The following is a 15,167-nucleotide window of genomic DNA, read 5'->3' as shown; positions in this document are numbered from 1 at the left end:
CCTATGAAATACTCCAGAAGGAAAACGATTAATCATAACAATGATCTTTTAAAAACTTTTAAAGAAACTTATTTAAATCCGGTTCGGGTTTGACAGGCGGCTCGGCTTCTTATTTAATTAATTTAACTGTGATTTTATATTCAATGTTATTTCCTATATACGTTTGTTTGGCTTTAAATTAGATTTTTAATTAAGGAAAGAAGTAAAAAAAAGCTTCATTGTTTTGCTTCGAATCTGTTAAAACCTGTGGCTAAAGGAAATCCAATGTGACCATCCCGTTTTTCCTTCATTCTATATTGAATGTATTTTGGACTCATTAATTTTTAAAATGCTAGGACGGAGAGAGATTCAGACAGTTTATGTAATACAATATTATATTACCTAATGTATCATTTAAAGACTACAAGAGTGGTAGTTTGGTGTATATGGGGTTGCTATTTCTAGCAGTTCCTGGCTTAGAGGCGGCTCTCTCCATTAAGCTTTGGCTATTTCATCATGAACAAAAAAAGAATCCTGAACACCTCTATATTTCCTAGTTCCCGAGGAATAATAATAATAATTTGTCATTAAATAAAGTACCATACATTATTTTACGCTTCTCATTAACCTCTCGTGAGCTCTATCTCTTTTATTAACCGTTCCTTTTTTTTTTCAGTTCCAAATTTTCATTTCTTAGCCAGGTTCTAAACGAAGCCACATATGTTATATACCGTTCTTCTATTTCATTTTGTGCTTCAAGAAATCCTACTGCCAGTAGATCTTTGCCTTTTTAACCTTTGCTACACTCCGTCCGTCCTTCCTGTCATTTTCTCCTCCATCTTAGCTTTCTCTGTTAAGCTTTATATACGTGGTCTCTCCCTCTATATATAGATATAGATATAGGCTCTCCTTTGTAAGTTTATCATGGATTTCTTTCTAATAAAAATAGGAAACTTATAAGACAGGTATGTCATGTGTGCGCCTACGTATAATATAACTTTACTCCACACACATCTTGCATCTAAATAAATAGTATGGCGTTTAAATTATATCTCAGTATCAGGTTATGAAGTTGAGATAGGATGTGAAATTGATGTAGGTGGTGGTGGAAATAAGTTTTTATGGCTATGATTTTTTTCCCCCTTAAAATTTCATGAAGCTGACTGCTTTAAGTAAGTGAGGTAGTTTGGGAAAGAAAGCTGTGTGTGTGTGTGTGTGTGTGTATCTGTATATATGTTTGTGGGTGTGAGACAATTGTGAGTGAGACGGATATCGTATATATATTTATATCCTTATATTTATATGTAGGTGTGTTTGTGTGAAATTGTTTGAGAGTTCTATATCTATGTAGGTCTGTGTGAGTGAGAGAGATAGAGTAAAAGAAGTGAAAGAGCTCTGCTGTTGCTTGTCAGCGTGATCGCCATTTTGGTTTCAGCCCAATTTTTACTCTTCCACTTCCAACAGATGTAACTTACATAACGGCTTACTTTTTTACATCGGTGCATTTTTATAATAAAAGATAATCATCTAAACCTATTTTCTACCTGTATAAATCACAACACAGTACCTCACACACAGATATATCGAATCACTGGGTACTGTAATTCGAACGTTCTCAATGAACCGTCCTCAATCCCGTTTTCCCAATATATATATATTTCCCTTCGCATTTCTCTAGCCACCATTTTTCTTAATATAATATCTCGGAAATCATTTCGTAAAGAGACCCCCCTTTAGAATTAAAAATGCCTAACCCGCATTTAATATCTGCAAATTATATCATTTTAAGAATAAGTTGAAAAAACCAAAAAGAAAGAAACTACTGATATATCATACCGCCCTGTTGTCCCCCCCCCCTCTCTCTTATCATGGATGTGTCACTGAATTATCTCTTGCTTCTCTAAGAACTTTGAAGTGAAAAAAAGTTAGTGTGGTCGTTCTTTCATCACTGACCGACGATCAAGAAGGAAGGAAAATATCTACAATTATCTCGGCTGACATTAAAAGAAAAAAAAAATGTCTATTCTTAAAGCTAATTTCCGTTTAAATAGTTGTCAATAAAATGACGGAAAAATCTTTCTTTGTATACATTATTACATCCACGCTTTTCATCCCAAAAAGAAAAGTGTCCATATATATAATACATATTTTGGCGATTGCCTATATTTTAATAGTATTGAGGGTATTTTTGATATCTGGTTGTCTCCAGGTGAGCCCTAATGGAGTCTTTACTTACGAAAGGCATTCCAATCATGATCATCCCCTCTTTCTGTGTATTTATATACTATAACTGCCTGATTTCCTTTTAGTTGTTAGCTTGGGATTTGTGAAAGGTTTGACTGCTATTTCCAGCAGGTCAGACTATACACATCGAGTCTTCCTCTCTCTCCCCCGTCTCCACTCATTTGGCATCTGGTTGTAATTTGGTTTTATTAATAATGTAGTTAAGATATTTCCTAAATAAGTGTGACTAATGAGTGAATGACGGACCAAACTGTTGGCTAATAAATTGCCCTACAAACTGGTTCCTCAGTTGGTCGTCGCTATTTAATAAGGTGCCCCACCCAAACTGGTCGCTTCTTGCTCGTATAACCTAGCTTATGCTGTTGCTTACTCTTTCTCTCTCTTTCTCTCCTTAGAAAAATCCTTTAGTTTTCTACTCTTTTTATAATTATAAGAATTAAATACATTAGTGTGTGTGTGTGTGTGTGTTCATACAACGTAAGAAATTTGTTGCCCGTTTTTTATTTTCTTTTTTTCAGGAGGAAATTCTTTTACTGTCAGTTTTAATTATAATGGAATTGTTTAGCCATGGGTCAAGCAGACTTATGATCTATAACGTTCTAGCCATGACTGTCCCTTCTTAATAGCGAAGACTGTATAACCGAATGTCATTTCCTCTTTTTATTTTTTAAAGACGATAGTAATTTCAGGAAGCTTTGGCTGTACAGCATCCAGAGCCTAATATCTTCCTCATTGCTTCAGCAATGGAAGAGCACTTTCTTTCCATTACTGGTTTCCCATCCGTTTCTCATCGTCGCCAACTGTGCTGACAGCTGTATAATATGATAGAATGTGTATATAAAATGTTCATTTCTCCCCCACTGTGCTGTGTAGTCTCTCTCTCTCTCTCTTCAAAGAGCTTGACACCATCCATATTGCTTTGAATATCATGGCAACTCCCTTGATTAGTAATAGTTCTTTTCACATTGTAATATATATATATATATATTGACGGCTAATAAATTATCCTCTTTGCTGCATATCATTGCTTGAATGATTTCGTTCTACGAGACACACGATTAATAATGTATGTATGTAGTCGTCTTGTTGATCAAATCATTATTTCCCCCCGTTTGTCATTCAAAACTATTGTTTTGTCATGAGAATTTTTACACGAATTGATACAGATTGTGAAATCACTCCTGCCCTGGGTACACGATTTTTGTTGCGTGCTCTCGCACAACTGTCGAACTGAAACCCTTGGATACTTATTCAAGATGCTGTATTCGAAGAGAAATTATCGAATTACATAATTGTGATGTGCATTTTGAGAATACAAGCTTGTATCAGCTATCCTTGGTAACTCGTTGAACCTTCTCACTTGTGTTTAGCCAAAAGTTCAGGCTGTAATAAACGTTTAATTCTCCGTTATAATCCCTCAATGATTTGTAATATATTTCAGATAATGACAAACAATCCATTGTTTGCTTATCCATAGCTTTCGTTTTATTTTCGTTCCCTCTACAGAATTTGTTCCTATTTATAACTATAAAATAACCCCCCCCCCAAAAAAAAATGATAATAATAATAATAAAAATTCACGGGGATAAAGTATAAAATTAAAAGCTGTGTGATGAAAAATTAGGCTTGCTTTCATTTCAAATCTGTTAGAATTTGACATTTGAAACTTGTATATCGGCAAATATTTCGTAATGCATTCTCTGTTGAATGAAACTTGCATATTCAGTTCTTGCTCGCTATTGCACTATGACTGTCAGTTCATGATTCATCGTCGAGGTCACTCGCTTCAGGCTGACCTTTCTGTAAGATGTCAGACTTTCTGATGATTTAAAAACTGTTAGTCTATTACTGAAGAATAATCAGTTTTAGTTAGAGATTAAAAAAAACAACAACCCTATACTATAGAGAACAAGGAAAAGAAACCCTTTACTATAAAACGAAGCTGGTTCAATATCCGTTTGCCCCCGAATTCACTTGATTGTCTTTTCGTGGTAAATCTAGTTTGAGACCGATGAACTTTTCAATTCCAGATTTAAATGGCTCCCTTTCATAAACGTGGTCTAATCTTCAGTGATATTGAATTCTAAAAAACGACTCCATTGTTTTATACTAAAAGGTACTATTTCATCAGTCTACGTTCGTTTTATGGTGGGTTTGGATGGGTCTCCATCTTACCATTTCTGTGGCTCTTTATCAGCTCTTGTGTAAAGCTCAGCCTCAGATCTGCTTTCATCATTTCCTTTGTCTTCCTTGTTATTCCTCTTCTGCACATTCTTCACACTTGGATCACTTGGCACTTCATTACCATTCTGTCACTCTGCACATCACATATCTACTGACTTTGTCTTAAATGTTTTTAAAGCTTATAACCCCCACCCCCTCCCCAATTACCACCACCATCCCAATTTACTGACACATTACCATTCTTTTATTTCCATGTAAGTTTTTAAAAATATTTTAATCTATTTCTTGCAGATTTTGAAGCACCCATGGCTGCCATTAGGAAAAAATTGGTTATTGTTGGTGATGGTGCTTGTGGTAAAACATGCCTTCTCATAGTGTTTAGTAAAGACCAATTTCCTGAAGTGTACGTCCCCACAGTTTTTGAGAACTATGTGGCAGATATAGAAGTAGATGGAAAACAGGTAAGTTAGTTTCAGTTCTTCATTAATGCAATTATCTTAACAGTGCCACCAGCAATGGTGTGCATGCAAATCAGTTTCTTTTTTCTTCAGAAATACCATCATTTTGATATTGGAGACAGCCAAATTTCTTTTGAATTTTGACAATTTGGTTTACAGACATATCTTCATGTTTTTTTTTTTTTTTTCTCCTTTTTGTCTCTTCTGTTTCCAATGTTTGTTCATGTTTCTCAGCCGTTCGTATACTTTCCAGTCAGAATATCAATTGGTCATGTTTTTATGGAAGGACGAACTTGCTTATATTGATATTTCAATTTATGTTGAAATTGTAGGGATGTATATAAGAACTTCTAGTCCTTCTTTGAGATATACTTTTCCAATGGAGTCACCTTATTTTCCAAAGAATAGTATGTTTAATCTATTGGAATAGTTTTTATTTTTTTCCATTGTTTGAAACCTCTCTGTTCTATGGTTGACATTGTATACATCCTAAATGCAGGATGAGATATTATACATTCAGTATGTGTGCAATTGTCATTTCAGGGTGTTTTATCATGTCAAAATGAATCTTTTATGCGTTCATTTTTTTTTTCTTCTCCACAAAGAGAATTCGCTTCGTGCCTTTTTTTTTCTTTTCTTTTTTTTTTTGGTTCATTGTGTAAGGTGGGGAAAAGTGTTTTTTTGTTTTTTTTTCAATGAATTATGAAATGGGTTTTCTTTTGCATCTTTCGTTCATGAAAAAAAAAAAAACATACTGAGGTGAAAAAAAAAAAAAATGTGCCTAGGCTGGTTTTATCATAATGAAAAATTTAGTTGAAATCGGTTACACTTTTGGTATTTCATTTTTCGTTCTTTCACTTTTATAAATATTTGAGCAAAGTCTTCTTTGCAACATCGAATTTTCAAACATGATCCACCTAGGGATGAAATAGTTAAGGTGACCTGTCAGCATTCCCAACTGAAGCTACAGTCGTGTCCAGGTAAGCAACAATTGAAAATTTAACTGCATGTGATATTTTGTTAGATATTTTAATTGTACTTAGAGTGAATTTTAGGTTTTTTAGTATTCTCTCAAAATACCTGACAAGGGAGATGCATGCTGTTTCCTGTGTTTAAGCACTGTAATGTTGCCTTGCTTATTCCAAGTTGTGAATTATTGAGAAACCTGGGATCTAGTCTTCTACTTAAGTTACAGTTCTTGAAATATCTGGCCAAAGAGGAAATTGTTACAATATCCATATTCTTTACCATTAAACTTTGAAGTATCAAAGAAAAATGTGTTGAAGTTCTAAATGCCTTTTCTACTCATGATGAATCCTTAGAATTCAGTTAGAATTCTATCAACAAAGTATTCAATGATGAATAATGAAGAATTGCATCATTCTAATTTAAGATTACTTTACAGATGAAATTGTAAAATTATTTGCAAAACTAAAATAAAAATCAAATATTGTATTCCTCTTACTTGGAAATTAAAATTACCGGTTTTCTTTGTAAGCTGGTAGCAACAGTCAAAGATCATAAAACTTGGAATCTGTATACATTCCTGATCACATAGTCCTCTGTGTTGCTAATCTGTTGTACATCCAGGTGCAATCCACAGATGTAGTGTTCCAGATGCTACATACTCCTAGTGGAGGGAATCCTACAGTGCAATTAGCTATGAGTTTGAAATAGCCTGAGAGTTGGGTGTCACAAATCTAGGAAGACTTAGATTAATTCTACATGACAGCAATTTCTCCTATTTCAATGAAACTATAGTATTATAACAGGTTGTAGTTGGACTCAGGTGAGCATAATTGTTACAAAATAGTTGCTTCAATGCTTTCTAATGATTTTTGAAAAGCTTTTTAGTTCAATTTTAAGGATGATGTCTTCCCTGCCAACTGCTTTTGATTTTATTAATTTATAATTTTTATTTAATCAGTATCTCAGATACTGTGAATTGATTATCAGGTTTACTGCTTCCCTCAATTGCTTGATCTGCTTTTCTGTCAATTTAAACCATTTTGTTATAATTCTAACAATTTCCAATGCATTTATTGGTGTCTTAAGTTGGTGTTTGGAACACTTGTTCTTTTAGTTCAATAGAACTAACTGTTTAGCTACTAATGACATTTTGTTAGGGGGAATACACTTAATATAGTATCTCAAGTGGTCAGGTATCGTAAGTGATAACAGGACTCATGTGAAGTTGATGTTCAGGTTTGATTTCAGTTGGCTTGATAATTGGAGGGAAAACGAATAGGGAGGCGATTCTGGGAAGGAATGATTGGGCAGAATGTCTAATGTAGGCTTTTGGCGTGAGGAATGGTGAGAGTGGCAGCTAATTTAGAGCTGCTGCTGCTGCTTCTGATGAGATAAAGTGAGAGGAAAGTCTCTGCCAATGGTTGTCTGCTATTTTTAACGTTAAGATGTTTAGTGCCACGAATGCCTTGAGTGTTGAAAGCGATTAAATCGAGTAGTACTGTCTGTACTTCTGATTTTGAAATATAAAAGGGATTATAGAGTTATTTTTAGGGGGAAAAGCATCTTTCTTTTCCAAGGGCAGTTGTTTTAATAATAGTTATTAAGATTATCTATTAATATTTCTTAAAACTTGTATCAAATAAGCATGAACTTTTAGTCCTAAGATTTATTCATATCTTATCGGTAAGATAAAAACATCACTTTACAGTTCAATTGTTTTAAAATGTTTTACATAAATTGTGTGTGAACGAATAGTTATGATTTTACAAAATTTCAAAGTGTTTCTACTGAGGGAATCAATCATAGATGTAGAAACTGAAACATGTGAATGCAATGTGCAATGAATTCAAGATCCTGGTTTATGTAATCAGCAATATATACACTTGAAATGTAGTTTGCTCTGCAGTGAAGACGGTTTTTTTTCGTTCAGCCTCATGGTGTGCCAAGAGTTTGCTACTTATATAGCTAGAGTTCAATCAATGAAAGCTTTGTAAGTGAAATTTGCTTGATAGAAAGTACAGAAGCCTATTGTAAATTATTTCAAGATCTACAGACCCTCTCTGACAATGATTTCGACAGAAGTTATGTCCCTTTATGCTCGAGTCTTTTTTTAATTTTTTTTTTTTAAACTTCCTTTCAAGTCTGATAAACTGAATATCAACGTTATAAAAGATTCCATTCTTGCAATTTGCACTTCAACTTGACCGTATTGAATTTAGAAATTTGATATCCCTAAACCCCATTAAGAATCAAATGTAGCTTAGGTAAGTTTTATGATAGCAGTGTGCAATGAGTAGTATTGGAGTCTCTTTTGCAGCTTAATGAATGAATTTCTTGGATATTTCAAATTTTTGTTCTTGAATATAATGGGAACTACAGTTGTTAGCTGACATGGTTCTTAACCAAAAGTACTTACTCCACACAAATTGGTAGTGTAATTGTAAATTTGAAACCTACTTTTTCCCTGTAGTTCCTTGTTTTGTTCCATAATAAAATAGTATCAAAATTCCTTTTTGAGTTGTTCCAGGTTTGTTGAATGCTGTATCTTCGTTTTCTGCCGGAAGCGTTATGTATTTCCTATTGACCCAATGTTGCAGAAACGAAGGATTTAGGTTGAGCCCAGTTTATTTGCATATCCTCCAAAAGAATAAATCCATTGGAGAGGGCAAGTTTTAGAAATACAAATATTAATATTTCATGTTGAATGAAACCAATTTACGATTGGTTTTGATGGTTGAAAGCATTTTGCTTTCATTATGCTGATAATTGCAGATATTTAAGTTGATTATTTGGCTCAATAGACAATACAAAAAATAAGTTTCAAAACGCCAAAAGGTTTCCAATTGGATTTGCTTGATTTTTTTTTTTTCCTCAAATTACTTGCTTTACAAGATTGTTTTTCTGAATTATGTTTCCAACAGGTGTGTTTTAAATAAGTATTCATAACCTCAACTAGTACAATTAACTTTAAAAATCAGAAGTTTAAGATTACTCAGTATTTCAATCTTGAAGTGAATGAATTTAATATATCCGCTTTCTCCTGATGCTGTTTTCAATTAAAGCAACACTGTTCATAAATAACAAAGTTCCTAAACTCTTTCATGTTTCAACCAGTGTTGGTCTTGCATCTGTTGCCAATCCATTTAGGTTCAAATGTTAGGTGAAAATGTTATGCTTTTATACAAACTATGGCTGTCTTTGTATTTATACTGCTGCATAGATTTGTCAGTTTTGTGGGTAAATTTTTTCCAAAATACCATTTAACAATGGTTATAAATCTCACCCAACTGATGACTTCCTTATTCATCTACAGCCGTGGTTCTCAACTTGGGTCTGGATGACTCCTGGGGATCCATATAAGATTTTGTTGCTAAAATTTAGGTGCAATAAACTGGTTATATTTCTACAGTACACAAAATGTGACGATTTGTTTATATTATTCCTAATATTTAATTATGAAAATAAAATGAGATATTTGAAAATGTCGAACGGTTAAGATTCCAACCGAGCAAAATGGGGATCCATAAGTAAAAAACGGTTGAGAACTGCTGATCTAGAGCCATACCACCCTGAATGGTAATATCCATGTATTAAAAATTGGATTTGGTTTGTTTCCTAAATGATAAAATCTTCAGGATTATCTGAGACCAATGATTCTCATTATCTAGCCATGTGTATTGTTAGGAAGAGCCATAGCTCTGTCAAATGTTAGTAGTGGAGGTCCTTTTTTTTCTTCCTATAATTTTATATGCTAATTTGTATTTAGACAAATTTTTTTCTGTTTTACCATATTTCATTATTGGTTTATTTAAAATCAATTTTTTGAGTTTTCTTGGTCAATATTTTTTGTTCTTGATCAGTCTTGTGAAATTTTTTTTTCATATTTGCACGATTGGTTAGTCATCCAATCATCCTAGTACTAAAAATGTTGCATGATTATATAATTTGTTTAGCATGGTTTTGTTTCGTTTTATTTCACTTGAGCACAATTCCATGAAATTTGTTTGCAGTATTTTAATCTATTCAAATCCAGTGCTACAAGGATATATGTGAATTGAATATAACTGATTTGATGTTTATAATCACTGTATTTTTTCAAAATTATTTCCATGAAATTTTAAATTGTAAACAATTAGTTTAAATTTTGATGTCATTCATTGTCAGTATTTTAATGCTTTCCTTAATTTAGCTTTGTAGGTTTATTAGTTTGTATATCAATAAGGTTTAAAGTGTGGTCAGACATTAATTCTTGAAGGCATGTTTATGAAATATTTCCCAGGAGTTGATAATGAGATATTTCAGCTGCAAGTATCTTTGGGGAAGTTCAATAGTTTATAATACTCGGTTTAGTAATATACTTGTTACATCTATGAATTAGTATTCTGGACCTTTCAATAACCAGTCAAGCATTCTAATGTCTACCATCACTCATATCTCAGGTATGCCTTGGCTGTTCTGCAAGAAATCAGGTAGACTATTTCTCAATATTATGTATTAATCTATTAACTGGTTATATGAATTCCAATTTCACTAATCAGTATTTTATAGTAACAGATGGCTTTTCTATTTTGTCTTGGTTTGTTCTATGATTGTTAATGAATTTTAAATGTTTCTTTTGAAATTCACATTAAAAAAAACTGGATTTTGATACATTTTATTTTTTCAAGTCTGTGTGAAGAACTTTCACTGAAGTCATTCTGAGACAATCTCTAGGAAGAACTTTTAAAACTTAATAAAAGGAATTTGAATTCAGATATATTTACAGTTACATTAGTATATTCTTTCCAACTACCTGATGTTAGTTTTAACTTGAGTCGTTTGTAAATTCAGTTGAACAAATGTAATTGGAATTATTGTGCTTAATTGGTAGATGTATTGTTTTAAAAATTAAAGTTAAATGGCTCAGTGATTTCTGAGTTTGGTAAAATACAAACTGGGTGGAGTATTTGGATTTGAACTGAAAGCATTTACAACAAATCAACTTTGTCTTGGTTGTCAGGAATGGTTATCAGAATTACAAGTTGCGTATTGGACTAGCCTTCTGTGTAGAGGTACATTTTGTCTTTTGCTTACAACATAAAAGGTGAAGTTCCTCTGAGCTTGTGAGGAATAACCATTTTACGTTGCTTAGATTGTACAATTAACCCATTAGCATTTAAACTGGCCATATCCAGCTCAAATATATTCAAACCAGCTAGATCTGGCCTACTTCACCCACCCTACAATCTCATTCTGAAACTATACAATCACATCACTGAAAGCTCAAAGCCACGAGATAGTGCACAACTAATTCAAAAAGCTGTGTTATAAATAAGCATTACATTTGACAGTAATCTGGATGCTGCTTGTGTGATAATGTGAAGCAAAAGTAAATATTTACTTCAAAATTTATGAAGTGTTGCTTAGTGAAGCAGTACTCTTCTGCCAGCTAATTGGTGCATTCACCTTTTTCTTTTTTGTTTGGAGAAAGGTACATTATTGCCCATGACTATTGTATGTCCACTGAACTTCATGCTGGCAGAGGGTCAGTGTTTGGATGAGAAAGTGGGTAGAGATGTGAACTCAAAAGACTGGTGGCAGGCTGTCCAAATAGAGGACACTAGCTTTCGGGAACAAAGGCCGTTTTAGTTGTGACAATGAAGCGACAGCATGCCTTTATGCTGGAGGGTGGAGTGTGCTAGTGTTTGAATAGCTATTAGTTGTGACTTGTATCTCTTCTGTGATTCAGGATGTTTGTGTAGCAGCAGGATGTAAATTTTCTTCTGAAAAATGTTTTTTTTCCTTAATTCCAGAAGCCTTAGTTAAAACCCAAACTAGTTAGCAGTTACTGATTTAGAAATAATTTTAAATATAAAGATTTTTATTAAAAGTTGCTGAGAGTATATGGTTTCACTGAATGAATATTAAGAGATTATATCCTTAAAGGTTCATAAGTTTTGAACAAATTCCAGGAGTGGTATTTTGAATGGATTTATCTTAGTTGCTCTTAAGTCTGTAAGGAAACTACTTGTCTTCATGATTTATTAAATATTAAAGCTAGAGTAAAATGAATCTTTGTGTATGATGAAACTTGGAGCTAACGTATTTACAACTCTGATGGTATTGAAGTGAAATCTATTAAGTTGGATTAATTTACTCCTCATGATGCCAGTGGCTGCTTTTAATAATGGACATGCTTGTTATTGCAAATATGCAATTTGTTACTTTTATCAGAACATAATTCTCTTTTATTGACCAGACTTGGGTGTTCCTATACAACACCGGTCACAAAATGCTTCCGTTTTTCTCTTGATTGCACTCTTTTCCATTTGGACTCAAATTGTTTCGCTGTTGTTTTTCCATTTCCTGAGAGGCCTTCTGAATGGTTCTCATCCAATCTCTTGGCATCACTTGACAAACTGTGTGGGTTCACCTGTTGTCTTGTGACACATCTATCCTTGTGCAACTTGTTTTCGGAATAATTCCATGATCACATTCTTCACCCCTTTTCTTTGAATTGTTTCGGATGTGTTCCAACAATGATAATCCTAGTAGGGACCTTTCCTTGGCTCTCTTCTACAACACAAGATATATGCTAATTATGTACAAATATCTTGCTATTTTTATTGGAAATTTCATTTTTAGATGCAGACAACTGAATATTTCATACATGGATTGGAAATAATTTCGAATGTTGTTTCTATAAACTTTTTAATTACATTGTTCAATAGCTGGAAGCTAATTACAAAATTAGTGTTGTGAGTCAGGAAAAATTTTTCTCTCTCTCCTTTTTTTTATATTTCATTTTTTGTTTTAAGAGATTTAGCAATTTAAATTCTGGAAGTTTTTTTGAGATTTCTAAGTGTAATTGTTTTGTATTAGATGTAACATAATAATTGTAATATAAATATTAAACTGTATTGATGAAATTGTAGTTAATGTTTAAACTGCAAGATTGTGTAAGTTTATAATGTAAATTTTAGTATTTTAAGTTTTACAACTGTCACTGTCTCCCTCCAATCTATTGTTCCCATTCCCTCACACTTGGCCATACTTTTCTTATGTAGCATAGCCTAAGGACCCACCCAGTTGCTCCCTTTTCTTAACCTATCACAAATCCCTTCCTTATCTCTCTGCCGTACTTTCCTCCCCTTTCTCTATAAACTTTATCATAACTGTTCATGTTGTCCTCCCTCTTCCCACTGTCCAAAATTACTACCCACCTTTCTCCTTCAGTTTTAGGGGCGACTTCTGGCCTTTATCCATGAAAATTATGAAGTGATCTTAATGCTGGTGACATTATAAGCAACCAATACACTAAGTGGTTGGCATTAGGAAGGGAATCCAGCTATATAAACCATACCAAAGTAGACATTGAGCATGGCACAGTCCTCCTTATTACAACCTATCAAACAAACCAGCCCATACCAACAAGGAAGCTGAATGTTTATTGATGTACACGTGTATATATATACATATGTATATATATATTTGTGTCTGTATTTCTGTGATTTTATTGGTCCCCATACACTGATCCTGGAACATAGATTACCAAATATTTTTAGTTGTGACATGCTTTCACCTGCTTTATCTATTAATGTCAAAATTGTGGTGCAAATACATTGCAAGGAGAGATTAATATTTTCATTAATCTTAATGGTTTTTTGGAGTTAACTTCATTTACCAGCTTTGTATTTCCTCAGCATTCATTCTAAGCTCAATTATTGATCTAGATATCCTTCAAAATAGATAATTTTAAATTGGAATAATATCACAAAAGCAGAACCCGAGCAATTTCGAATTGATTGACTCTTATTTTATTGGGCATAGAAATGTTCAGGTTTCCAGATAATGTTTGTAAATGCTTTATGTAAGTAATGAAAGCTAAATACTCAAATCCCACCAACATAGTGTAGTATTGGAAGAGCAATTAAGCCAAGATTATCTGCTACAGTGACTGGTATTCAGTATTGGTATTATTTCTTACAAGTACTCGAATTTTTATGCTATTAAAATTTGATCCAGTGGACATAGATTTTAAATTTCTTTTCCTGCTCTAACTTTGCCTGCATAATAAATTTGACATTAAATGCTTTTTGACCAAATCTAAACTTTTTAAAAATGAATTGTCAGTTAATGTGGCACTGGTTTAGTTAACTAACATGTTTCATTTTTGCTGTCTTTGATTAATGCTGAAATTTGTCTGTTTTGAAAATAAATTCAAGCTTTTTCTTTTTTTCTTAAATTTCAGGTGGAATTGGCTTTATGGGATACAGCCGGTCAAGAGGATTATGATAGATTGCGACCGCTCTCCTATCCTGATACAGATGTTATATTAATGTGTTTCTCTATTGATAGTCCTGACAGTTTAGAGAACATTCCAGAAAAGTGGACACCTGAAGTGAAGCATTTTTGTCCTAATGTTCCCATTATATTAGTTGGAAACAAAAAAGATCTGCGCAATGATGAAACTACACGTCGGGAATTGGCCAAGATGAAACAAGAACCTGTAAGAGCTGATGATGGCAAAGCAATGTCGGAAAAAATCGGTGCTTTCTCATATTTAGAATGTTCAGCCAAAACTAAAGAGGGGGTTAGAGAGGTGTTTGAAACGGCAACCAAAGCAGCTTTACAAGTCAAAAAGAAGAAAAGAGGAAGATGTATCTTGTTCTGAAAAGGTGGTGATATTTTTATAGTCTGTGCTGAAAGAAGGTCTATCCTATTTCTGTGTTTCTCTTGGCATTTTCAGTTGTTCATTGTTACAGTATGTGCAACTGTTCCCTGAGAAATGTCTCTTCATACTACTGCAATGACTTGAAATTCTGGCCAAAAACAATTTGCAGCTTTTGTACTATTAAAAGATGGTTTCCATAAATGCAACGGTTCCATTATTCCCCTTAAATACGTTGCTATATAATTGGTTTCCTCTCAAAACTACTACTAGCTATGATTCTGCTATGGTAAATTAAATCAGCACAACCATTGCTGTTGGTTGCAGTTTTTTCTTTAAATTTCAGAAAAGTGAGCAGAGCTCATTTTTGTATTAAAAAAAAAAAAAAATGAACCCGTTCAACTATTATTGCTGGTACTACTATATTTCAGCTTTTCGTTGTTAATAACCGTAATAGTGCTAATGAAAGCTTGGAACATCCTGATCATCAGGCAATGAGAAAAATCTGCTGGATAACAAATTGAAGAAACTGTATAACTTTTTATAACATTAAAATTCCTCTACTGGTCTTTGCCATTGATGGGATTCAGGAATATATTTTGATTGAATAAATATTAGTATACAATGGATGAGTTTAAGTTGCAATAGAATTGGCATTTTTCTTTCATTTTTTTTTTTTTTTT

The 15,167-nt window shown here is 33.2% G+C and overlaps 1 protein-coding gene across 1 annotated transcript in view; it reads left to right on the top strand.

Annotated features, from left to right (window-relative positions):
• Nucleotides 1-15,167, top strand: part of LOC106867931 (ras-like GTP-binding protein RHO) — a 98,063-nt gene that overhangs the window by 76,385 nt on the left and 6,511 nt on the right. The window contains exons 2-3 of the mRNA XM_052971944.1: nt 4,699-4,868; nt 14,065-14,448. Of these exons, the coding sequence (XP_052827904.1) occupies nt 4,699-4,868; nt 14,065-14,448 (554 nt within the window). The remainder of the gene's footprint in view (nt 1-4,698; nt 4,869-14,064; nt 14,449-15,167) is intronic.

Source organism: Octopus bimaculoides, chromosome 11, assembly GCF_001194135.2.
Source record: "Octopus bimaculoides isolate UCB-OBI-ISO-001 chromosome 11, ASM119413v2, whole genome shotgun sequence".
NCBI lineage: Eukaryota > Metazoa > Mollusca > Cephalopoda > Octopoda > Octopodidae > Octopus > Octopus bimaculoides.
Note: the sequence above shows the minus strand (reverse complement) of the source record. Positions and strands in the feature narration are given on the sequence as shown.